At 42.4% G+C, this 27,057-nt stretch overlaps 1 protein-coding gene across 1 annotated transcript in view; it reads left to right on the forward strand.

Moving 5' to 3' along the window:
* LOC126259248 (zinc metalloproteinase nas-14-like) overlaps positions 1–27,057 on the forward strand; it is a 131,961-nt gene that overhangs the window by 88,287 nt on the left and 16,617 nt on the right. The window contains exon 5 of the mRNA XM_049955878.1: positions 13,075–13,208. Within this exon, the coding sequence (XP_049811835.1) occupies positions 13,075–13,208 (134 nt within the window). The remainder of the gene's footprint in view (positions 1–13,074; positions 13,209–27,057) is intronic.

Consider the following 27,057-nt stretch of genomic DNA (forward strand, 5'->3'; position numbering starts at 1 on the left):
TGAAGACGACACGTCTCCATTCGTCCCTCCATTCACGCCTGTCGCGACACCACTGGAGGCGGGCTGCACGATGTTGGGGCGTGAGCGGAAGACGGCCTAACGGTGTGCGGGACCGTAGCCCAGCTTCATGGAGACGGTTGCGAATGGTCCTCGCCGATACCCCAGGAGCAACAGTGTCCCTAATTTGCTGGGAAGTGGCGGTGCGGTCCCCTACGGCACTGCGTAGGATCCTACGGTCTTGGCGTGCATCCGTGCGTCGCTGCGGTCCGGTCCCAGGTCGACGGGCACGTGCACCTTCCGCCGACCACTGGCGACAACATCGATGTACTGTGGAGACCTCACGCCCCACGTGTTGAGCAATTCGGCGGTACGTCCACCCGGCCTCCCGCATGCCCACTATACGCCCTCGCTCAAAGTCCGTCAACTGCACATACGGTTCACGTCCACGCTGTCGCGGCATGCTACCAGTGTTAAAGACTGCGATGGAGCTCCGTATGCCACGGCAAACTGGCTGACACTGACGGCGGCGGTGCACAAATGCTGCGCAACTAGTGCCATTCAACGGCCAACACCGCGGTTCCTGGTGTGTCCGCTGTGCCGTGCGTGTGATCATTGCTTGTACAGCCCTCTCGCAGTGTCCGGAGCAAGTATGGTGGGTCTGACACACCGGTGTCAATGTGTTCTTTTTTCCATTTCCAGGAGTGTATATTAATGACTTGCCATTCTATATTCACGAAGATGCAAAGCTGGTACTTTTTGCCGATGATACAAGTATAGCTATCACACCCGACAGACAAGAATTAACTGGTGAAATTGTAAACAATGTTTTTCAGAAAATCATTAAGTGGTTCTCTGCAAATGGGCTCTCATTAAACTTTGACAAAACACAGTATATACAGTTCCACACAGTAAATGGAATGACCCCATTAATAAATATAGACTTCGATCAGAAATCAGTAGCTAAGGTAGAATATTCAAAATTTCTAGGTGTATGCATTGATGAGGGGTTGAACTGGAAAAAACACACTGAGGATCTGCTGAAACGTTTGAGTTCAGCTACTTTTCTATTAGGGTCCTTGCAAATTTTGGCAATATACATCTGAGTAAATTAGCTTACCACGCCTATTTTCATTCTCTGCTTTCGTATGGCATCATATTCTGGGGTAACTCATCATTGAGTAAAAGAGTGTTCATTGCACAAAAGAGTGTAATCAGAATAATTGCTGGAGCTCATCCAAGATCATCCTGCAGACGCTTATTTAAAGAGCTAGAAATCTTCACTGTAGCCTCACAATATATATATTCACTTATGAAATTTGTTATTAACAATCCGAATGAATTCAAAAGTAATAGCAGTGTACATGGCTACAACACTAGGAGAAAGGATGATCTTCACTACTCAAGGTTAAATCTAACTTAGGCTCAGAAGGGGGTAAATTATGCTGCCACAAAAGTCTTTGGTCACTTACCTAATAGCATCAAAAGTCTGACAGATAGCCATATAGCATTTAAAAGGAAATTAAAAGAATTTCTTAATGGCAAAAAAAAAAAAAAATTACAAAGATGATGTGACTTACCGAACGAAACCGCTGAGCGCTGGCAGGTCGATAGACACACAAACAAACACAAACACACACACAAAATTCAAGCTTTCGCAACAAACTGTTGCCTCATCAGGAAAGAGGCGAAGGAGAGGGAAAGACGAAAGGATGTGGGTTTTAAGGGAGAGGGTAAGGAGTCATTCCAATCCCGGGAGCGGAAAGACTTCCCTTAGGGGGAAAAAAGGACAGGTATACACTCGCACACATGCACATATCCATCCACACATATACAGACACAAGCAGACATATTTAAAGACCAAATAATGTCTGCTTAAATATGTCTGCTTGTGTCTGTATATGTGTGGATGGATATGTGCGTGTGTGCGAGTGTATACCTGTCCTTTTTTCCCCCTAAGGTAAGTCTTTCCGCTCCCGGGATTGGAATGACTCCTTACCCTCTCCCTTAAAACCCACATCCTTTCGTCTTTCCCTCTCCTTCCCCTCTTTCCTGATGAGGTAACAGTTTGTTGTGAAAGCTTGAATTTTGTGTGTGTGTTTGTGTTTGTTTGTGTGTCTATCGACCTGCCAGCACTTTCGTTCGGTAAGTCACATCATCTTTGAAAATATATCAAAAAACAAAGATGATGTGACTTACCAAACGAAAGAGCTGGCACGTCGATAGACACACAAACAAATACAAACTTACACACAAAATTCAAGCTTTCGCAACAAACTGTTGCCTCATCAGGAAAGAGGGAAGGAGAGGGAAGGACGAAAGGATGTGGGTTTTAAGGGAGAGGGTAAGGAGTCATTCCAATCCCGGGAGCGGAAAGACTTACCTTAGGGGGAAAAAAGGACGGGTATACACTCGCACACACACACATATCCTTCCACACATATACAGACACAAGCAGACATAATTAAAGACCAAATAATGTCTGCTTAAATATGTCTGCTTGTGTCTGTATATGTGTGGATGGATATGTGCGTGTGTGCGAGTGTATACCTGTCCTTTTTTCCCCCTAAGGTAAGTCTTTCCGCTCCCGGGATTGGAATGACTCCTTACCCTCTCCCTTAAAACCCACATCCTTTCGTCTTTCCCTCTCCTTCCCCTCTTTCCTGATGAGGTAACAGTTTGTTGTGAAAGCTTGAATTTTGTGTGTGTGTTTGTGTTTGTTTGTGTGTCTATCGACCTGCCAGCACTTTCGTTCGGTAAGTCACATCATCTTTGAAAATATATCAAAAAACAAAGATGATGTGACTTACCAAACGAAAGAGCTGGCACGTCGATAGACACACAAACAAATACAAACTTACACACAAAATTCAAGCTTTCGCAACAAACTGTTGCCTCATCAGGAAAGAGGGAAGGAGAGGGAAGGACGAAAGGATGTGGGTTTTAAGGGAGAGGGTAAGGAGTCATTCCAATCCCGGGAGCGGAAAGACTTACCTTAGGGGGAAAAAAGGACGGGTATACACTCGCACACACACACATATCCTTCCACACATATACAGACACAAGCAGACATAATTAAAGACCAAATAATGTCTGCTTAAATATGTCTGCTTGTGTCTGTATATGTGTGGATGGATATGTGCGTGTGTGCGAGTGTATACCTGTCCTTTTTTCCCCCTAAGGTAAGTCTTTCCGCTCCCGGGATTGGAATGACTCCTTACCCTCTCCCTTAAAACCCACATCCTTTCGTCTTTCCCTCTCCTTCCCCTCTTTCCTGATGAGGTAACAGTTTGTTGTGAAAGCTTGAATTTTGTGTGTGTGTTTGTGTTTGTTTGTGTGTCTATCGACCTGCCAGCACTTTCGTTCGGTAAGTCACATCATCTTTGAAAATATATCAAAAAACAAAGATGATGTGACTTACCAAACGAAAGAGCTGGCACGTCGATAGACACACAAACAAATACAAACTTACACACAAAATTCAAGCTTTCGCAACAAACTGTTGCCTCATCAGGAAAGAGGGAAGGAGAGGGAAGGACGAAAGGATGTGGGTTTTAAGGGAGAGGGTAAGGAGTCATTCCAATCCCGGGAGCGGAAAGACTTACCTTAGGGGGAAAAAAGGACGGGTATACACTCGCACACACACACATATCCTTCCACACATATACAGACACAAGCAGACATAATTAAAGACAAAGAGTTTGGGCAGAGATGTCAGTCGAGGCGGAAGTGCAGAGGCAAAGATGTTGTTGAATGACAGGTGAGGTATGAGTGGCGGCAACTTGAAATTAGCGGAGATTGAGGCCTGGTGGATAACGGGAAGAGAGGATATATTGAAGAGCAAGTTCCCATCTCCGGAGTTCGGATAGGTTGGTGTTAGTGGGAAGTATCCAGATAACCCGGACGGTGTAACACTGTGCCAAGATGTGATGGCCGTGCACCAAGGCATGTTTAGCCACAGGGTGATCCTCATTACCAACAAACACTGTCTGCCTGTGTCCATTCATGCGAATGGACAGTTTGTTGCTGGTCATTCCCACATAGAATGCGTCACAGTGAAGGCAGGTCAGTTGGTAAATCACGTGGGTGCTTTCACACGTGGCTCTGCCTTTGATTGTGTACACCTTCCGGGTTACAGGACTGGAGTAGGTGGTGGTGGGAGGGTGCATGGGACACGTTTTACACTGGGGGCGGTTACAAGGGTAGGAGCCAGAGGGTGGTTTGGGGATTTCATAGGGATGAACTAAAAGGTTACGAAGGTTAGGTGGACGGCGGAAAGACACTCTTGGTGGAGTGGGCAGGATTTCATGAAGGATGGATCTCATTTCAGGGCAGGATTTGAGGAAGTCGTATCCCTGCTGGAGAGCCACATTCAGAGTCTGATCCAGTCCCGGAAAGTATCCTGTCACAAGTGGGGCACTTTTGTGTTTCTTCTGTGGGAGGTTCTGGGTTTGAGAGGATGAGGAAGTGGCACTGGTTATTTGCTTCTGTACCAGGTCGGGAGGGTAGTTGCGGGATGCGAAAGCTGTTGGCAGGTTGTTGGTGTAATGGTTCAGGGATTCCGGACTGGAGCAAATTCGTTTGCCACGAAGACCTAGGCTGTAGGGAAGGGACCGTTTGATGTGGAATGGGTGGCAGCTGTCATAATGGAGGTACTGTTGCTTGTTGGTGGGTTTGATGTGGACGGACGTGTGAAGCTGGCCATTGGACAGGTGGAGGTCAACATCAAGGAAAGTGGCATGGGAATTGGAGTAGGACCAGGTGAATCTGATGGAACCAAAGGAGTTGAGCTTGGAGAGGAAAATCTGGAGTTCTTCACTGTGAGTCCAGATCATGAAGATGTCATCAATAAATCTGTACCAAACTTTGGGTTGGCAGGCTTGGGTAACCAAGAAGGCTTCCTCTAAGCGACCCATGAATAGGTTGGCGTATGAGGGGGCCATCCTAGAACAGCATGCCACCCTTCACCTCAAAAAACTATCCAATCTCCTGGTTTCCCACCTCCGGAAAGGCAACTCACTCACCCTTCACAACCTTTCCAGCAAACCTCAACCTCCTCTCATTGCACACAAACCCAGTCTCTCCCATCTACTCAATCTCCCACTTCCAGCTCCACTCCCTCCAAAACCTCAAAATTCCAATCAACACAATCCGGAACCACAACACCCTAATTCAGTAGTTAACCTTTCCTCCAAACCTCTCTCCCAAACCGAAACCTCTGTCCTATCCAAAGGCCTCACCTTCAGCCCCAATCCCAGATTCAACCAAACAGCCCTCGTCAAAGATTTACTGTCCTACACTCGTACTCTCTGCTGGAAGTATCACTTTGCCACGAAGAAAAATGATCCTAATCCTACTCCTAATGATCCAACTCCCCAAGACACTATCCAAATTGAACAATGCCTGGAACAGTTCCGTCCTCCGTCACAGTGGGACCTACCTCCTCTTCCTCAAAATCATCCTCTCCAAACCTTCCAGGAATTTCTGACTTCCAGCCTTGCCTCTCAATCCTTCTTAAAAAACCTTAATCCTACTCCCAACATCACCACTGCTGAAGCCCAGGCTATCCGTGATCTGAAGGCTGACCGGTCCATCGTCATCCTTCCGGCGGACAAGGGTTCCACGACCGTGGTACTTGATCGTCGGGAGTATGTGGCTGAGGGACTGTGTCAGCTTTCAGACAACACCACATACAAAGTTTGCCAAGGTAATCCCATTCCTGATGTCCAGGCGGAGCTTCAAGGAATCCTCAGAACCTTAGGCCCCCTACAAATCCTTTCACCTGACTCCATCAACCTCCTGACCCCACCGACACCCCGCACCCCTACCTTCTACCTTCTTCCTAAAATTCACAAACCCAATCATCCCGGCCGCCCCATTGTAGCTGGTTACCAAGCCCCCACAGAACGTATCTCTGCCTACGTAGATCAACACCTCCAACCCATTACATGCAGTCTCCCATCCTTCATCAAAGACACCAACCACTTTCTCGAACGCCTGGAATCCTTACCCAATCCGTTACCCCCGGAAACCATCCTTGTAACCATTGATGCCACTTCCTTATACACAATTATCCCACACGTCCAGGGCCTCGCTGCGATGGAGCACTTCCTTTCACGCCGATCACCTGCCACCCTACCTAAAACCTCTTTCCTCATTATCTTAGCCAGCTTCATCCTGACCCACAACTTCTTCACTTTTGAAGGCCAGACATACCAACAATTAAAGGGAACAGCCATGGGTACCAGGATGGCCCCCTCGTACGCCAACCTATTCATGGGTCACTTAGAGGAAGCCTTCTTGGTTACCCAAGCCTGCCTGCAATATATATGAGTGTCATGTAATATTTTGTCTAATGTAATATCTTGTATAGACACCTTTTATTAACCTGACACGCTCCACATCATTACAAAGTGTCTTATTCATGATCTATGGAACAAGTACTAATCTAATCTAATCTAATCTGTCCCTATGTATAATACTATCAGAATAATGGATACTCCAGAATGAAAATAATAAACCTACGAACAGAACTCACACTATCTCAGTAACTGTACAAAATAATCTTTCATACAGAAACACCATAGAACAGAAACATTTCTACCTTATATGCTAATCACTTTCTTTATTTTAAGCACACACACACACACACACACACACACACACACACACACACACACACATGAGAGAGAGAGAGAGAGAGAGAGAGAGAGAGAGAGAGAGAGAGAGAGAGAGAGAGAGCAAAACACATCCACCTATGGTCACAGCGACACAGTTTGTGTATGATGTCTGTATGGTTGTCTCTGAGAATGTGTACATAAACTAGAAAAAGGAATTTCACTTCAAAAGCTAATAGTATCTTTGTGCTGTTACACATTTCTTTGTGTCACACTTGGATCAGTGATAGGTGAGAGACAGGTTTTACTCACTGTTGTTCAATTTATACTTGAAAAACACCATTAATCAGTTCCAAACCAATCAATAGTTCATACAGATATCAACCAAACTACAAAATTTTAAAGGCATTAAAGTGAAATGAATTTCTGACTTAAAATGTGAAACAGTGTGTAATAATACTATCCCCAGTAATGAAGCATTGTGAATAAATGAAATGAAATTAATTAACAATAAGTCTTTGAATATTTGGAATAAGTGACTTTATACAGTGAGAAAAATATGACATAATACAGAAGGAGAATTATCAGACTGAAAATTTATTTCTTTTAGGGAAATAAAACAAGAAGAGGAGATGGAATAAATGATGATATGTGAAGATGTCTGGCTTTACAGATCAGATTTACAGTTTCAGATATTATTTCAGAATTTAAAGGGGGTCAATATTCTACCCAATTTTTACCTCACATTAATGCTACAATTTATTTGATAACAGTTGAATTTTTCAAATAATGACTTTTGACATAATCGTTTATTGTTCAATTTTGATCCATTACATACAATGGATGTAGGACAAGCCAAGAAATCATAATTTATGAATAAATGGTTCAAGTGTATTGCACAAGTCTCAAGTATTAGATAGTTATTTCTGAAAATAGTGCGTTGTAAGTCCACTTATATACAAGGTAACTTAAAAGAAATTTGAAACTATTTTCTAAAATAGAAGCAAAATTAAGTATTTCCAGCATTTTACATCAAAGTGGTTGAACTACACATATGAAAATGCCAGTTTTGAAATAGAGTGAGTAAATGGTAACAATAAATAAAATTAGGTGTGGTGTCAACAGATTAACTGTAGATTTCTAATAAAGGTAAGCTCACAGACACTGACTTCAGTATATCTTCTCTAACTTTCATGAAAATGAAGTTTCTGTTTTAAAGTGTGAAGCACATGCCATAATATCTTATAACTTTGCATGAGGGTCACAGTCATATGAAGCTTTACCTTGGATAGTTGAAATCACAGTTTATTTGGAGATACTTCAAGTGCTTCATGTTTTCTGCATAACACGCTGTGAGGGTTTTTTATTTTGTTTATTTTTTTATTGTATGAATGGAGAGAGAAATCCTAAAAAAAATTGCATGTCAACATGCTAAGTAAAAGAAAGCAAATACATAAAGAAAATGTCAGTAGTTGAATGCATCAGTCACAAATCAAGATAAAGAGAGATAGCTTCAGAAGATAGGGACACATGGAAGATTATATAAACTGGGCTACAGATAGGAAGAAAATTAATTAGTGCATTGGATTAGTGACTGTACCTAAAATGCAAAAGCAATGAAATAAAAGAAACTGCTCAGTAGAAATAAAAAAATGTCAAAGCTTAAAATGGAGACATGAAAAAGAATACATTTGCAGCAAAGGAATGAGTAAGTCAATGTGCAGATATGACAAACATTAAATCAAAAGTATTGGTTGAAATCTAATAATAATGTTGTGAAAAGAATAGACTGTCATTCACCATATAGTGGAGACACTGAGTAGGAGACAGGCCCAACAAAAACATTGATATATATTTGAGATTTTGGCCAAAAGTCTTTCTTTTAAAGTAGAAAACATGTTTTCACTATTTTCACACAAGCACAGCTCACACACACATGATCACCATCTCTAACCACTCAGGCTGGACTGCATACAGTAATGGCATATGATGGAAGAAACAGTTTTTGGGTGGTGGAGGTAAGAAGGAGGCTGGGGTGGGGAAGGGGAGAGATGGCAGGATAGGGGTGGGGAAAGATGTAGTGGTGCCTGTGAGAACCTGTTGTGATGTGGTGGAGCAGGATAGGGCTGCTAGGTGTTGTTTGCAGGGAGGCTTGAATACATGGGTGAAAGACAGGGGTGATCCATTATGGCCAGTTACTGCACCCCCACTGAGAGAATCTCTGTGCCCCACTGAGAGAATCTCTGTGCCCCACTGAGAGAATCTCTGCTCTAATGAACCAACACCATCAGCCTTTTATGTGTAACCTGCTCTTCTATATGTAGAAGACACCAACTATTTCCTCCACTGACTCTCCACAGCTCCTGTTCCTTTACCACAGTGGCATATGCTCATCACAGTTGATACCACCTCCCTCTACATTAACATCACTAATGCCCTTGGTCTTGCTGTGCTATTGAACACTATCTTCCCCAATTCTCAACTGACTCCAAACCTACAACCTCATTCCTCGTCACCATGACTAACTATATCCTCCCTCCCAATTACTTCTCCTTTGAAGGCATCACTTACAAATAAATTCATGATGCAGCAATGGGCACCCACATACCACCATCCTATGCCACTCAATTCATGGGGCATCTAGAGGAATGCTTCCTAATGATCCAGAGTCCCAGGCCATTCATCTGGATCAGATTCATTGATCTGCACCTCCATAAGCTCAACACCTTCTCCTACATTTTCTTCACCTGGTCCTCCTCAACCTGAAAGCCACATCCTTGATGTTGAGACTGAGACCTTCACAGTCTGAAATTACCCTCCCTACAGTGTAAGGAAACAGATATTCCATGCCTTGTCTCTCCTGTCGGCTACCACATCTCACATTCCCACCATCCAACCCCAAAGGAGCACTCCCATCATGACCCAGTACCACCCAGGACTGGGGTAATGGAATCATATTCGTTGCCAGGGTTTTGACTACCTCTTGCTGTGCCCTGAAAAGAAGAATTCCTACCTACTATCCTTCCCACCCTCCCCACAATAGTTTTCTGCCACCCATCAAACCTACACAATCCTTGTCCATCCCTACTCCACCATTGCTCCCAATCCCTTGCCTCATGGCTCATATCCCTGCAGATGATATAAATTCAAGACCTGTCCCATATAACCTCCTACCACCACCTACTCCACTACAGTCACAGGCAACACCTATTGCATCAAACGCAAGGCTACCTCTGAAAGCAGTCATCTTATTTACAAGCTAAGCTGCAACCACTGTGCTGCTTCCTACATGGGCATGCCAACCAGTAAGTTGTCTGTCCGCATGAATGGCCAAGAAACAGCTGGACTACTCAGTTGCTGACATGCTGCCCAACACAACATGTTTCAATTCAATTACTGCTTCACAGCTTGCATCATCTTTATCCTTCCTACCAGTACAAGGTTTTCTGAATTGTGCAGGTGTAAATACCCTATGCAATATATCCTATGTTCCTATAACCCCCTGGTCTCAGCATTCACTAGTCCTTACCCTATCACCCACCTATCTCCTACCCTGTTCCCACTCCAGCACTATACTGCATTCTATTCCACCAACACACCCAATAGTCTTTTCCCCCCTCCTCTACTTCTTTCCTTTTCCACTCCCCTTAAACCCCCCCCCCCCCTCCTGCACCCTCCTCAAACCTCCTGACTGCACCTGCCGGGCTTGCCCTATTCTCACAATGTCCCTCCATCCCCACCCAAGCAGCACTACATCTTCCACCACCCCTGTCCTGCTATCCATCCTTCTCCCTGACCCAGCCCCCTCCCATCCCCTACCACCCACAGATTTCTTCTCACAAGAGGTACAGTGGCTGTATGCAACCAATCCTCAGCAACCAGGGACAGTGGTAATTTGGGAGTTGTCCCCTTGTGTGAATGTGTGTGTGTTTTCCACTTTAAAAGAAGGCCTTTTAGCCAAAAGCCCATGTGATTGCAGTACTTTTGTTGTGCCTGTCTGCAACGCATCACTTCCTCTATATGGCCAGTAGCAGTCTATCCTTTTCATAACATTGTCATTATTCCATCCTCGATTTGCCATTGTTTAATCAATAATGTCAGAGATTAGTATCCATAAACATGAGACAGAAGACGGGTATCTAATTGCCAGGTAAATATTATATCATGACAGAATATGCTAAACTACACAAAACTATTCAGAAATGTTTTCATGAAGATGTAGAAGGTTCAATGAAAACATAATATTAGAAACAACTGAATAAAGTGAGTATGAAGAAAATAAAACAGAAAAACTTATGTTAGGCAGATACCAAATTTCATCAATTCAGGTGGCAAAAAGCACAGTAATAAACAACAGAGATAATATTCAAATAGCTCAACAGATTAATCATAAATACCGACATTAATAATGAGGGCATTTACATTACGTAAGTAATAATGGATTAGATCCATAAAAGTATTCAGACTATGAAGAAAGGAAATATGCTTGATGAATACAGTGTTTTAATACAGAGGTTCAGAGTAATATAATATACAAGACATTTTCAACATTATTAACAGTATGTCTGCAAGGACAGCATTATTTTAATTTCAGTTTAATCAAGTACCATACATTGTCATGATGTCCATGATTCTTCACACCTCCCCGACCTCTCTCTTTTTCTACGAGGGCCGTTCAGAAAGTAACCTCCGGTTGATTTAAAAAAATACACCAAGTTAAATAAAAATATTTTAATATATACATCTTACAACTACATCTTTGCACTATTTTTCTACATAGTCTCCATAGCGATTGAGGACTTATCGTATCTCTTCACAAGCTTTGAAATTCCTTCTGCATAAAAATCACCCACTTGTGCCTGGAGCCAGCCTGTGACCGCATCTTTGAGCTCTTCGTCGTCATCAAACCGCTGTGACCCGAGCCATTTCTTCAAATGCATGAAGAGGTGATAATCACTTGGCGCCAGGTCTCGGCTGTAAGGTGGATGGTTGATAACGTCCCACTTGAAGGACTCAAGAAGGGCCGTTGTTCTGCGAGCAGAGTGAGGACGGGCGTTATCGTGCAAAAAAACGATACCGGAAGTCAGCATACCACGGCGTTTGTTCTGTATAGCCCGTCGTAACTTTTTTATTGTTTCACAGTACACGTCTTGATTAATGGTCGTACCACGTTCCATGAATTCAACCAACAACACCCCTTTGGCATCCCAAAACACCGTTGCCATCAGTTTTCTGGCAGAAAAATCTTGCGAGGCTTTTCTTGGTTTGGTAGGCGAATTTGAATGTGCCCACATCTTTGATTGTTCTTTTGTCTCAGGGTTCACGTACTTAATCCAGGTTTCATCACCGGTCACGATTCTGTTTAACAATGGTTCTCCTTCGTCCTCATAACGTAACAGAAAGTCTAATGCAGAGGCCATTCTTTGAGTTTTGTGGTGGTCGGTAAGAATTTTGGGCACCCATCGTGCACAGAACTTACGGTAACCCAATCTTGCTGTCACTATCTCGTACAAGAGGGTCTTAGAAATCTGTGGAAAACCAGTAGACAACTCCGACATTGAGAAACGTCGATTTTCACGAACTTTTGCATCAACTGTCTGAACGAATTCGTCAGTCACCAATGATGGTCTACCACTCCTCTCTTCATCATGAACGTTTTCTCGTCCACTTTTAAATAAACGTACCCATTCACGGACAACTCCTTCACTCATAACTCTTGGTTCGTACACGGCACAAAGCTCACAATGAATAGCTGCTGCAGAATATCCTTTGGCTGTAAAAAACCTTATGACAGCACGCACTTCACATTTGGCGGGGTTTTCTATTGCAGCACACATTTCAAACTGCCACAAAAACTAAACTAGCGCAGGTACGACGTTCACTCGACCACGGCTTGATGCCGACTGACCTGTTGAGTGCGTAAACGCACAGATGGCGTCGCTACTCCCCCCACAACCCGCACTGTGACCAATCGGAGGTTACTTTCTGAACCGCCCTCGTATTTCTCTTTCTCTCTATCCCCAATGGAAGAGAGACATTGCGCTTTTTGGTTTAAGTACACACACACAAGCCACAGAGAGGGGGGAGGGGGAGGGAGGGAGGGAGGGAGGGAGGGAGGGAGGGAGGGAGGGAGGGAGAGAGAGAGAGAGAGAGAGAGAGAGAGAGAGAGAGAGAGAGAGAGATAGAGTCCTGTCAGCACAGAACTTCCAGACTGAAAAGTCTCTGCATATATGTGTTACCATAGCTGGGACATTGGTACATAACATAAGTAATCAGAAAATATTACTGTTATTACACTAATACTTATTGTAATCAAAATATCAATAAGTATTTTTATTATTGCAGATATTTACACTACTGGGTAAGACTTTCAATGCATAAGTAAAAATGAAGTATTAATGTTAATTCCAGTATGCATTGCATATTATAATGTAAAATCTGCACTGGCTTATTTCAACAGGCAAAGAAGGCAACTTTCGGAAATATAATGAGACACTTGTAACAGATTATGGAATTGGTTATGACTATGGAAGCATTATGCACTACAGCAAAAAAGCATTTTCAAAAAATGGAGAACCTACAATAGTACCTTTAGTAAGTATACCAAATTAACATTCATCATATTTTATTTAATTTAAATGTCACACACACTGGTATTTGAATAACTACAAAAGTGGAAACATTAATTTGCTAAAAACGTAGTCTGATTTAGTATAAAAGGAAACAAATCCTTCTGAAACATATTTCTAAGGTCATAAGTGACCCCTATTCCATATTATTTGTGACTGCATCTACATCTATACTACACAAACCATCTTAGGGTGTGTGGGAGAGAGTACCTTTGGTATTACTATCATTTCCCTCTTTTCCTGTTCCATTTGCAAATGCTGTGTGGCAAGAACAACATATGATAAACATCCATATCAGCCCTAATTTCACTAGTTTTTATCACCACTTTTATTTTTTGAGACGTGCACTGTAAGACAAAAAAGAAAAAAGATGTACCGTGAAGAAATTATCCAACTGGGAAAGGAATGATAGATGTGGTGTACAAATGATTACAATTTCAGAAAAAGTGGGTGATTTATTCAAGAGAAAGAGCTGCACAAATTGAGCACATCAATAACAAGTTGGCCTACTTCTGGCCCCAATGCAAGCAGGTATTCAGCTTGACAGTGATTGTTGGAGTTGTTGGATATCCTTGTGACAGATATGGTGCCAAATACTGTCCAATTGACTTGTTAGATTGTCAAAATCCCAAGCTGATTTGGGGATCCTGCCAATAACATTCGAAACATTCTCAACTATGGAGAGGTCTGGCTACTGTACTGGACAATCAGGGCTTGGTGAACTTGAAGATAAACAGCAGAAACACGTGCCATGTGTGGGCAGGCATTATCTTGCTGAAATGTAAGCCCAAGAAACAAAACAAGGCTTAGAATAATGTCAACTTAGCAATGCGCAGTAAAATGCCGTGGATAACAACCAAAGGGGTCCTCCTATAAAATGAAATGACAGCCCAAACTATGACTCCTGGTTGTTAGTCTTATGGCAGGCAATAGTCAGATTGGTGTCCCATTGCTGTCTTGAGCATCTCCAGGCACATCTATTCTGGCCATTGAGGCTCAATTTCAATTTGGACTCATCACTGAAGACTGTTCTACTCCAGCAAATGAGATTCCAGGCCAAATACATGTCTGGAGATGCCCCAGCTAGTGGTGGGTTACCAACCTGACTGTCGCCCACCATATGACCCAGCAACCTGGAGTAATGGTCGAGGGTCCATTTCATTTCACAGAAGAGTCCCTTTGGTTGCCATCTGCAGCACCTTAACAGCACAATGATGTGCCAATGGGTGCCCTGTTTTGTCGCTGTAGATGACAAGCCATTCTGGGCTTACATTTCAGCAAGATGATGCCCACCTGCAAATGGCCAGAGTTTCAAGTGCTTGTCTTCATGCTTGTCAAATCCTACTTGGGTCACCAAGGTCACCGGATCTCTCCCCAACTGAAACATTTGGAACATTATGGGCAGGGACCTCCAACCAGCTTAGGATTCTGATGATGTAATGTGCCAATAGTACAAAATTATATATCTCTCAGGAGGACATTCAATAATTCTCTCAATCAATGCCACGCCAAATAATGGCTTGTATAAGGACCAGAGATGGACTAATAGATTATTGTCTTGCTCAGTTTGTGAAAATCTTTCTCTTGAATAAATTGCCCAGTTGTTATTTGTCTGTACATGTACATCACATCTATCGATTTCCATCACATTTGGATAATCCCTCCTTGGTATGTCCTTTTTTTATTTACTCAAATCAAACAATGGAGATTCCAGGTAGGTATGTCAACAATGTACGAAGAGACAGATTGCTACTTACCACAAAAAAGACCCATTCAGTTGCAGACAGGCATAATTAAAAGAGACTTCCATAAAGCTTTAGGCCAAGGCCTTCACCAGCAAAAGAGAAACACACACCATTCATACACACAAGCAAGCACACCTCATGCAGACTTGACTGCCAACTCCAGCATCTCAGGCCAGAATGCACTATCACATGGGATGCAAGCAGCAATCTGAAAGGTGTGGGGAAGGGAAAGGAACAGTAATGTATGGGCGGGGAGAGAGACGAATGCTGTCTGGTGGAATGAGCAGGGACTAGAATACCAACAAGCACATCATTAGGAGGTTGTGAGGCAGGTAGGTAGGAGTGGAAAAGGAGAGCAGTGGAGAAAGACTGTGGGTGCATTGAAAGAGGGCTGCAAATAAACAGGGTGGGAGATGAGAATGAGGAAAGAGAGTGTGGGAACTGTCGGGTTGAGGGTGTAGGGACAGTATTTTACCATTGGTCGAGGCCAGGACAATTACAGAAGCAGAGAATGCATTGTAAGGATAACTCCCATGTGTGCAGTTCAGAAAAGCAGGTGGTGGAGGGAAGGATCCAGATAACCCAGGTACGGAAGCAGCCATTGAAATCGAGTGTGTTATTATTCAGCTGCATGTTGTGCCACAGGGTGGTCTACTGTGCTCTTTGTTACAATTTGGCAGTGGTCGTTCATCCTGGTAGGCAGCTGGTTGGTAGTCATACCAATTTATAAATAGCTGTGCAATGATCGCAGCAGGGCTGGTAAATGACGTAGCTGGTTTCACAGGCAGCCTAGCCCCTGAGGGGGTGGGATAAACCTGTGGCAGGACTGGAATAAGAAGTGCTGCATAGGTGGCTTGGGCAGGTTTTCCACCTGGGTTTTCCAGAGGGATATGATCCTTGTGGCAAGGGGTTGGGGTTGGGAGTGGCATAGGGATGGACTAGGATGATGTGGAAGTTGGGTAGGTGACAGAACACCACTTTAGGAGGGAAGTGTCCGAGTTAGGATGTTCCTCATTTCAGGGCATGATGATGGGTAATCAAAACCCTGTAGAAGGATGTGAATCAAATGTTCCATTTGTAATCTTACCCTCCCACACATCACTATTAGAATTATCTGTCTTTGCACAAATTTTGAAATTTTTGGGAAGTGTAAGATATACAAATGAATAGCTTTTTACTTATCTTTATTAACTCATTGTTGTTGTTGATGGCTCAAAGTTTCATCGTGTCTAGGAGTACATTCTTGCTGCTGAAAATTTTGATTTAATGTTGTGGGTTCTTGTTGCACTAAATAACAGATAAAGATTTGCCTGTTGCAACAAATATCTTTTTATTTTATCCCATTCTTCCAAATCACACCAACTTTATAATTCCAACATTAAAAAAACCAATAATTTCATTGTTGGTGACAAACATAAAATGTCTACGTCCATCTGAGGCATTTCAACTTCTACTTACATTCTGTGGAACTCACAATTTCCAAAGACTTTACAAAGCAAAAGATTTTACAAACTTTCTCAACAGGAGAAGAATCTTTACTAAATTATATCATTATTTCATAAATAAATCCAGAAACAAATTTAATAATTAGCATTAGATTGCACAATTAATAATATGAATTTTAAGTATGCCAGAAATTTTGTGATTTCAGTTATTCTTAAAAGAACAGTAATTTTCACTGTTAGTACATATCTATTGTAACACATTAATTTATTTTTTGTACACTTAAGCCTGAAATATAACACATCATATACAAAATCATATGAATTCCTTTTGTGAAACAGCTGAGATAATTTTAACCTATGCAACAATTGATAGTACACATGGCATCGGTTATTTCTATATAAAAAAAAGGTAATATTAGAGGATGATGATTCATTATACAGCCCAGGGTGGTACAGGGTGAAGAAGCAGACACTCCTTTGTGGCTGGTTCTTGGCAGTGGTGGGAGTATTGGGGGTGTGAGGAGAAATGGCACAAGAGATCTGTTTGCTGACTAGGTCTGGGAGATAGTGCCTGTTTGTGAAGGCCTTGATGAGACCCTCAGCATACTGAGCAAGGCAATTCTTGTAACTGCAGATACATCATGCATGGGCGGCTATGCTGTATGTGAGGGATTTTTTGATGAAAAAAGGATGACAGCTGTTGAAATGCAGAAAATGGATGACAGCTGTTGAAATGCAGGTGCTCTTAGTGATTGTTGGGTTTAATGTGGACAGAGGTGTGGGTAGAGTCATCAGAGAGATGGAGTCAACGTCTAGGAAGTTGGCACACTGGGTTGAGGAGGACTACGTGAAGCAGATGGCAGAGCAAGTGTTGAGGTTGTGAAGAAATGAAGGTAGATTGTCTTGGTCCCAAGTGCAGATCATGAAGATATCATCTGTGAACCTGAATCAGACTAGAGTTTTGGCATTTTAGGAGGCTCGAAGGTCTTCTCTTCATGACCCATAAACAGACTGGCATAGGAGGGTGCCATGTGAGTGCCCATGGCTGTCCTGTGGATTTGTTTGTATACCTTCCCTTCAGAGGAAAAGTATTTGTGAATTAGGATAAAGTTAGTAAGGTGTATTAGGAACAGGTAGTGGGTTTGGAATCTGAAGGACATCAGGAAAGGTGGTGTTCAACAACAGTAAGACCATGGGCATGAGGGATGTTGGTGTATAGGGAAGTGGAGTCAACAGTGTCGAATAGGGATTCAGGAGATAAAGGGGAGGGGATGGTGAAGAGTTGGTGTAGGAAGTGGTTGGTGTCTTTGATGTGGGAGGCTAGATTACGGGCAGTTGATTGGAGATGTTGGTCAATGATGGCTGAAATTCTTTCAGTCGGGGCACAGTAACCAGCCACAATGGAGCATCCAAGACTGTTGGGTTTGTGGATTTTGGGGAGTGTGTAGGTGGGTGTACGGGGTGTCATAGGGATGAGGGAAGAAATGGATTTAGGGGAGAGGTTCTGGGAAGAGCCTATGGCTTTAAGCAGGGATTGGATGTTGTGTTGAACTTCTGGGATGGGATCACTCTGACAGAGTTTATAGCTAGAGTAGTCAGACAATTGGTGGAGGCCTTCTGCCAGGTAGTCACTGCAATTCATAATAACAGTGGTGGAACCTTTGTTTGCAGGTAGGGATGATTAGGTCGGGATTTGTTTTGAGGCTGTGCAGAGCTCTTCTTTCTTCTACTGAAAGGTTGGTATTCTGTGGAAGGGACCTGGAGTAGGATGGTGAGGCTAAGGTGAAGTTAAGGAATTTGTGGAAGGTGACCAGTGGGTGGTTAGGTGGGAGGGAGGACGGATCATGATTGAACGGTGGTATGAACTGGAAGAGATGGTTCAATGTTTGAATTAGGGTGGTTTTTCGTTGGAGGGATTGACAGCAAAGAAGTGCTTACATTGTAGGGATCAGAAGGGGAATAGGTCTTTCACAAGTCCAGCATGATTAAATTTGGGCATAAGGGTGGAGCCTTTGGATAGACTGAAACTTTACAGGAATGTTCTGGCTCTGGATTTGGTGGAGAGTTGGTTGGGAGTTTAGGGGCATGTGGCAAGTTGGAAAGGTCAACTAGGTAGGGTTTAGCTACTACGAGAGGTCGACGAGGAGGAACACTGTGGGTGCAATAGGAGATAGTGGTGCCCTGAGGCGGCAGAAGGATGGCAGCAGGTTGGATAACTTATGGAGGTAGTATCTGAAATGCCCCTCCAGTTGCTGGAGAGCAAGGGATTAGATTTCAGAGAGGTGCATTTGGAGTGGGGATTGCACAGTAGTAGTATTTTGCAGAGAAAGCAGAGAATATTCTGGGATGCCTCAGCCATGGAGATGTGTTTTTTTTAGTACCTGGTTCGTGAGGGCCAGGGATTGGCAGAATCTGAAAAGGTGTAGGTCATTGTGAAAGGAGAGTAGGGATCCAGAGGAAGGAATCTATGGCACTCCATGGTTTAGGCATCATTTGAAAAACAGGGTGTGGAACTAGGTTTTAGCCAGGGAAAGAGATACTTTTCTGAACTGATGCAGAAAGATGGAGAAGGGGTTCATTGTGGCAGGATGGTGAACAGAATCAGGAATCATGCAAAAATGTGCAAAATAGATGTTGGTGGTTGGGAGAGGAGCTGGATAAGGAAAAAATCACATAAAATGCATAAAATATCCATAGACACACAGAAACATGTACAGATACACAAAAGTATGCACAGATATGTAAAAATATGCACAAATATGTAAACATAAGCAAACCCGAAACTGTGTACAAATTTGCACAAATGTGTTAAAAAAATAGAAGAAAAGGTACAGTGAGGTATAGGTGTGTGTGTGTGTGTGTGTGTGTGTGTGTGTGTGTGTGTGTGTGTGTGTGTTTTTTGCAATAAGCGAAGAGAGAGGGTGGGGCGATTGCTTCGGTCCAGGAGGGAAAGTTCATGTGGCATGGACAGGTGTGGAAAATAAAATGATAAAACACATCAGGATGAGGAAGGAGGTGGGATCAATAGGAATAAATATAATTATAACTATTGGAGGAAAGAATCTGGAGGGTCAGATGCTGCATCTACAATCTGCACAGTCATGAAGTCTGTGTTGTGTGTGGACAATCGTTGATACAATGTGACTTGGAAGTAGATGCGGTTTGGTAGGCAGTGAATAAACACAGGAAAGTAGAGAAAGAACAGACACTGAGAAGAGTAATGCTCCACCAGACAGCATTCATATTTCTCCCCATCCTTACATTAGTATCCCTCTCCCTTCCCACCCTCTCCAGATTGCTGCTTGCATCCCACGTGATAGTTCTGGCTCAAGATGCTGGAGTAGGTGGTCATGTGCACATGAGTTGTGCTTGATTGTATGTATGAATGGTGTGTGTTTCTCTTTTGCTGATGAAGGCTGTGGCCGAAAGCTTTATGTAAGTATTTTAATTGTGCCTGTCTGCAACAGAATGTATGTGTTTTCATTTATTTATTTTTGTCTTAGAGGAAGCACTATGTTTCCTGACTCTGCTTTCGGTGTATACTCTCACAATTTCAATAGTATACTGCCGTGGAAATTCTTGAATGGAATAATATGCAAAATAAAGGAGAGGCAACGACTCACCTATAGCTGACTGATGTGTGGGACATAGAAACTTGCATTAGAAAACTATTTATACTAGCTTTTGAGTTCTTTCTCTTTCTCTAGTAGAAGTATATACATTCACATACACAACCACACAGACACCCAAACATACACACCCATGGCTACAGCAAGACTGATGCTGATTATCGCTTGTGTCAATGTCATGGGAGGGCATAAAATTGTAACTGGATCCTTCTATCAACCACTAGACTCACCTCTTGGTGTAACTGAAAACCTTAGAGAGAACCTCAGTTCCATAGTGCATAAGTTCCCCAGTCGTACTGTAATCATCGGTCAATACTTTGGAACTCAGAGGTATTGCCCCAGTTTAATTCTTGTACCACTAAAAAGACAAGTGAAGTAGATATTAGTGTCACTGGCATTGGGAATCAGGGGAAATCATTGAAATTGAAAAAAAAAAAAAAATCTCCAGGTCCTGAGGAACTGCTGTCAGATTCCACACTGAATTTGTGGCTGAGTTTGCTTCTCTTTTAAATATCATGTATTGTAGATTCCTCATGCAAAAAACAGCACCCAGTAGTTGGAAGAAAGCACAGGTCACACCTGTGTGCAAAAAGGATTGCACAAGTGATCCACAAACCTACCATGCAATATCCTAGACCTCAGTATATTGTAGAATCTTAGAACCTATTCTGCGCTCAAACATTATGCAATATCTTGAACAGAATGACCTCCATTCCAACCAGCATGGATTCTGAAAATGTAGATCATGTGGAACAGAAGCTCACACTTTTCTCACATGACATACTGAAAGCTTTTGATCAAGACAGTGAGATACATGCAGTTCTTGTCAATTTCTGAAAAGTATTTGAATCAATACTATATCTGCATTTAGTAGCAGAAGTACAATTGTATGGAGAATCAAGCTATATTTCTGACTGGATTGAGGATTTTCTGGTAGGGAGTACATAGCAAGTTAGCTCAGATGGGGAAACATCAACAGTGTAGAAGTAACTCCACCTGTTACCCAGTGAAGTGTGTTGGAATCCTAGCTGTTCATGCTTTGTGTTAATGACCATGTGGGCAATTTTAATAATAAACTCAGATATTTGCATAAATGATGGAGTTTCTATAATGAAAGAAGCTGCATAAATATTCAGCCAGATCTTGATAACATTTCAAAGTGGTGCAGACAATGACAACATGCTTTAAATGTTCAGAAATGTAAAACTGTGCACTTCACAAACTGAAAAAAATTTGGTATCTTATGACTGTGTCATCAGTCTGTCCAGTTAGAATCAGCCAACTCATACAAATACCTGAGTGTAACAACATGTAAGTGTATGAAATGAGATGATTGCACAGACATGCAACTTTACCTGATGGATATTTTGCTGAGTAGTATTTACTCTAAGCAACATCCCATACAAACAATCCAACTGTAACTTTACCTTATGTGATCACACATTAGGTAACTGGACTGTGCACTGCTCTGTTTAAAGTGAATCACTCAATAATGTCATAAGGCCAAGCTGCAAATGTCTGCTTTTATGCCCAGCAGCTAACTCATTACAAATAATAATGTGTAGCTGTGATCATGCAGCCAAACAGTCTATGCATTGGCTAGAATTGTGAATTAACAAAACAAATAGAAATACTAAATAAAAGACAAATCAAGAATTAATAAAAAGGGTTCTATTCTAACATCAATAACTGATGTAGATGACATCAGAGAATTCTGTTAAATAATGTTTATGCAAGAAACTAATTTTGTAAAAGTGAAAAGTGGTCCTATGCTAACCTTTTAGAACACAGACAGAAAGGTATCCTCATAAAATGCAATAAAATTGCATTCTGTGTGTTATGAGAATGGTAGCAATGTCCCAAAGCTAGTCATTCAACACTAAGTCCATTTCATGATCACAATACATGAAATTTTCAAAAGTTCAAAACGGTTCAGACTTCAGAATGATGATTTGCATATTAATATGCTAGAGATAATGTGGAGGACCTCATGTGCTGTTTATTCTCAATAACATAATGCAAGTGGAAAACTTCAAATTCTGCTATGGAACACATTCAGACATTGCAAAAGTTAGAGTGCCTTCAAAATCTAAAGTATTGTAGCAGCCATACACTGCCCAGAATCTATCACCTACCTGACCAAGTTGTACATGTTACCACAGGCGGGACTGCCTTCTTCAAGAACTTGCCATAAGTATCCAGAATCACTTCCCTGAGTGCATCTCTCAAAAAGCATGTCTCTTCACTTGATGCCAGTAGTTTTCTGCCACTGCCTACTCTTCATTGGCAGAAAGCCATCCTCACCAAAAAGATGTCATTCTATGTTCTACAGATATGATTTTGATTCAACTTGACCACTTTCTGCATTAAACTAAATTATTAAAGCAATATTTAAATAAAATAAATGTTATAAACTTTCTATCACACATAGAAAGAAGCATCTCTTGGCACTCTTTTGAGCAGCAGTGTCTGCTAACACATATTATTGACCACTTCTTAAATTACCATTGTTTTACAATACTGATTATAATCCTGTCTAAATATAGTTATCAGTAAAACTAGTAACATATTCCTTAAATAACTACAATAGTATGACAAGATATGAGATAAGCACTTGCTTGATGAAAAAGAGACTAAAAATGTAAGAAATCAGTAAATAAAATAGATACATATAGGTGGCTTTCAGGAATGATAGCTTAAAATTGTGTAATGTTGCAGACCCAGTTGTGAATAAAGCTTGTGATAGACTTCAATTAATTGGTAGAATGCAGGAGAAATGCAATCTGTCTACAAAGGAAACTGCTTACAAATTACTAGTGTGATCCATCCTGGAATATTGCGCAGGTGTATGGAAGCTGTATCAAACAGAACTAACAGGGGATATTGAATGCATATAAAGAATGGCAGCATGAATGGTCACAGGTTTGTCTGACCCATGGGAGAGCGTCATAGAGATGATGAAGAAACTGAAATGGCAGACTCTTGAATACAGACATAAAGTTTTCTAAGAAAGCCTACTTACCGTGTTTCAACAACAAACTTTAAATTTGACTGTAGAAATATACTACAACCTGTATGTATTGCTCCCACATGCCGTATGTGAATGGAACAAGTTAAAATCATAATAACTGGTACAACAGAATGCAATTGCTGCCTTTTACTTCACAGTGCTTTACAGACTACAGACTAGGTGCAGATAATGGATAGAAATAGCTGTTACATGTGCAGTGTGCAGATGGAGGTGGGGAGGGGGGGGTGGAGGATAGGATGTGCGAGGAAGGAGAGGGTAGTGGGACAGTGTGAGGCAGGTCTTTCCATGACTCAGTGACTGTTACAAGACAAAAGGAGCTTAGAGGGTACTGAATATGAAATATAGGGAGAGGCAGAAAGAGAGGGGGTACTGATGGGAGGAAAGGAGAGAAAGATGATGATTAGGGAACTGGGAAAGAAGACAAAAGGGAGAGAGGGGAAGGATGGTGAAAAAGAGAGAGAGAGAGAGAGAGAGAGAGAGAGAGAGAGAGAGAGAGAGAGAGAGAGAGAGAGAGGGGGGGGGGGGGGGGGGGGGGAGGCAGAAGGCAGTACATGATCTGAATGGGGGAGGAGTGATGTGGACAGGAGAGAGAAGGAAAAGGCCAGCTGAGGCAGTGGGAAACAGGTTAGTGGATGCTTATGCCAGGGCAACTGCGGGAGTGCAGGATATGGCAGAGAGACATTTTCCATCTGTGTAGTTCAGAGCAATTAGTGCTGGAAGGGAGGATCCAAATGACTGTCATGATGAACCAGCTACTGAAGTGATTTGTCTCGTGGCGCACAGCATGTTTGGCTACTGGATGGCCGGCCGGTGTGGCCGTGTAGTTCTAGGCGCTTCAGTCTGGAACCGTGTGACCGCTACAGTCGCAGGTTCGTATCCAGCCTCGGGCGTGGATGTGTGTGATGTCCTTAGGCTAGTTAGGTTTAAGTAGTTCTAAATTCTAGGGGACTGATGGCCACAGAAGTTAAGTCCCATAGTGCTCAGAGCCATTTTCTTTTTTTTTTTTTTTTTTTTGCTACTGGCTGGTCAAATTTGTAGTCTGCCACCATTTTTGGCGGCCATTAATGTGAGTAGAAAGTTGGTTACTGGTCATGCCCACTTAGAATGTTGTACAGTAATTGCAGCGTACCTGATACATAATATGGCAGCTTTCACATATAGCCCTACCTTTTATAGGGTATCTGTGATTAGACTGTGGTAGGAGGTGGTGTGTAGGTGTTTGGCACAGGTCTAGCACCTGGATTAATCACAAGGGAATGACCCATGGGATGCTGGATTAGGAGCAAGATCAAAATTGGGGTGGACAAGGATATAATCATAGCTATGGATGATGTGATTTTGGATAGAATATCTCTCATCTCAGGGCAGGACTAGAGGTAATCAAAGCTTAGGTGAATGATGTAGCTGAGCTTGTCAAAGCCGTATGTGTGTGTGTGTGTGTGTGTGTGTGTGTGTGTGTGTGTGTGTGTGTGTTTGGTGTTTATGGACACACAACAGTGAGATTAAATTATAAAAATGGGATCATACATGCTAGGACAATGGGAAAGAATAACAGATACTGTACAGAATATTAAAACACAAGTAAAATCACATAGGAGCTAAAAGGAAGGCACAGAAAAATATGATTGACTGACCACTTACATAAAATATGGGCAAGCCAGTCACCCTGTGAATATGGTAAAACTACCACCCTAAAAATATTGATAAAAGCATTGCACAGTTCGCAAAACTTTAAAATTCTACACAGATTCATTTGATCAGTACCTAAAATAAACTGCAGATCCATTGGCAAATCAGCCACAGCCCGCTGGTTGAAAAATAAAATGCAGTCCAATAAAATGTGGTGCACAGTGGTCTGTATGCCACAAGCTTCACACATTAGAGGGTCCTCTTGCTGGAGCAAGAAACCATGAATCATAGGGCTGTGGCCTGTGCGAAGATGAGTGAGGAGGACCTTGTCCCACTGACATAGCTGGAAGGATGTACACCATGGCCAAGTTGTGGGCTTTACTACATGGAACTTATTGTTGGTCACATCCAGCCATTCATCCTCCCACCGACGCAAAACTCTGGAGTTTGACAGTGAAATCATAGCATGCAGGTGGATGGTACGCTGAAATACCTGAGAATCTATACATGCCTCCTTGGCTGCTAGATCTGCCCTTTCATTCCACATGTGCCCTGGTACCCAGCAGAAAGACACCTCAATTCCCAGTCATTGTAGTTGGAGGAGGGCATCCTGGATAGTCCGGACTACTTTATCTGCTGGGCAGAAATGTTTCAGCAAGTGAAGAGCACTCAGAGAATTGGAACAAACAAGAAATTTAGTACTGGAACAACACCTCATCTGCTTCAGTGCCCAAAAGATCACATATAATTCTGCATCAAAGATAGCAAAGGCTTGAGGCAATTAGACCTTGAGGACACAAACCAGGAAAACAACAGAGCAACCAACAGAATCCCACTGGTTCAACCCATCTGTAAAAACAGCTGTATAGTTGTGGTGCTGAGATAAAATGTCAGAAAATATCACATTAAAAACAGAAGCAGGAGTGCAATTTCTTCTTTACCACACCAAATCTAAAATCACTCTGGGTCACTCCAGTAACCGGGTGGGAGATGGTTAAAACCCTGGCTTTGGGGTCATACTTGGTCCACACTGAGTGACTCCATCACATGCTGCATGTGATCCCAAATGACACTGTGGCTCATGGATGGTTGGAGAAAAGGTGTTCCAGAGTATGGTGTGCTGGATGGAGAGTGGTAGTTCCCCGGCCTCAGCACAGAGGCTGGGTATGGGACTGGTCTATAAGCGCACATAGCCATCTGAATCCCCTCATGGTGGACAGCATCAGTGATCTTCAAATAAAAAGGCCTCAGAAATCCATAGACCATCACCTCTAGTCCAGCGATGAATGCACAGAAACTCTATAAAACTGGAGCAGATGTGCCCTGTCCACTCCCTCACGAACTGTGGCTAAGGCACTTGATGATGTTCAGTGCCTTGAGAGTTCTGGCTTTTAGGTCTCACAGGTTAGGCAACCATGACAATTTGGAGTAAAAAATGAAGCCTAGAAACTTCACTGAGTCTCTAATGTGTAGGATGGTGTCACTCATATGCAAGTCAGGTGAACTAAAAATGCAATGAGAATGATTAAAATGAACATATTTGCAGAAAACTGAAAACCTGTCTTCGTAGCCCACTCCTATAAGCTCTGCACTGTAAGTTGCAACCGACAGGGACGGGTCACTGTTCCAACACTGGAGGAGTAACAGAAAACAGCAAAATCATCCACAAATAAGGAGCATTGTACAGGACTCATTACTGTAGATGTGATAATGTTTATGGCTATGGCAAAGAGGATAACACTTAAAACACTGCCCTGAGGGACACCATTTTCCTGCTCAAAATGATCTGACAGTGAGTCACCAACTCAGGTCCTAAAAACCCTCTGAGACAGGAAAGACAATAAGAAGATGGGGAAATGGCCACAAAAGCCCCATTGATGCAGTTGTGCAAGAATACAGTGTCGCCAAGTAGCATTGTATGCCTTACTGATATCAAAGAATATATCGATACAGTGATGTTTGTATAGGAAAGTCTGCTGAATATGTGAATAACAGTCAAGTTGTCGACAGTGGACTGAAATCTCTGAAATCCACAATGAGAGCGCCTAAGGAGTTCCCTGATCTCTAACAATCAGACCAGATGACATATAACCATTGGCTCCAGCATCTTTCCTATACAGTTCGTTAGAGCAATACTCCGATAACTACTGGGACATGTGTGATCCTTTCCTTGTTTGAGGAGAAGTATCAAAAGTGCCCCTGTGTCCATGAGTTGGCGAAGTTATCTGTCTCCCATATAAGATTAAAACATTCGAGGAGGATTTCCTTTGATGCTGCTACAAATTGCGAAGCACATGCTACCAGATTTGGTCGTGACCAGGTACAGTATCACAAG

This window comes from Schistocerca nitens, chromosome 1 (assembly GCF_023898315.1).
Source record: "Schistocerca nitens isolate TAMUIC-IGC-003100 chromosome 1, iqSchNite1.1, whole genome shotgun sequence".
In the NCBI taxonomy this organism is placed as follows: domain Eukaryota; kingdom Metazoa; phylum Arthropoda; class Insecta; order Orthoptera; family Acrididae; genus Schistocerca; species Schistocerca nitens.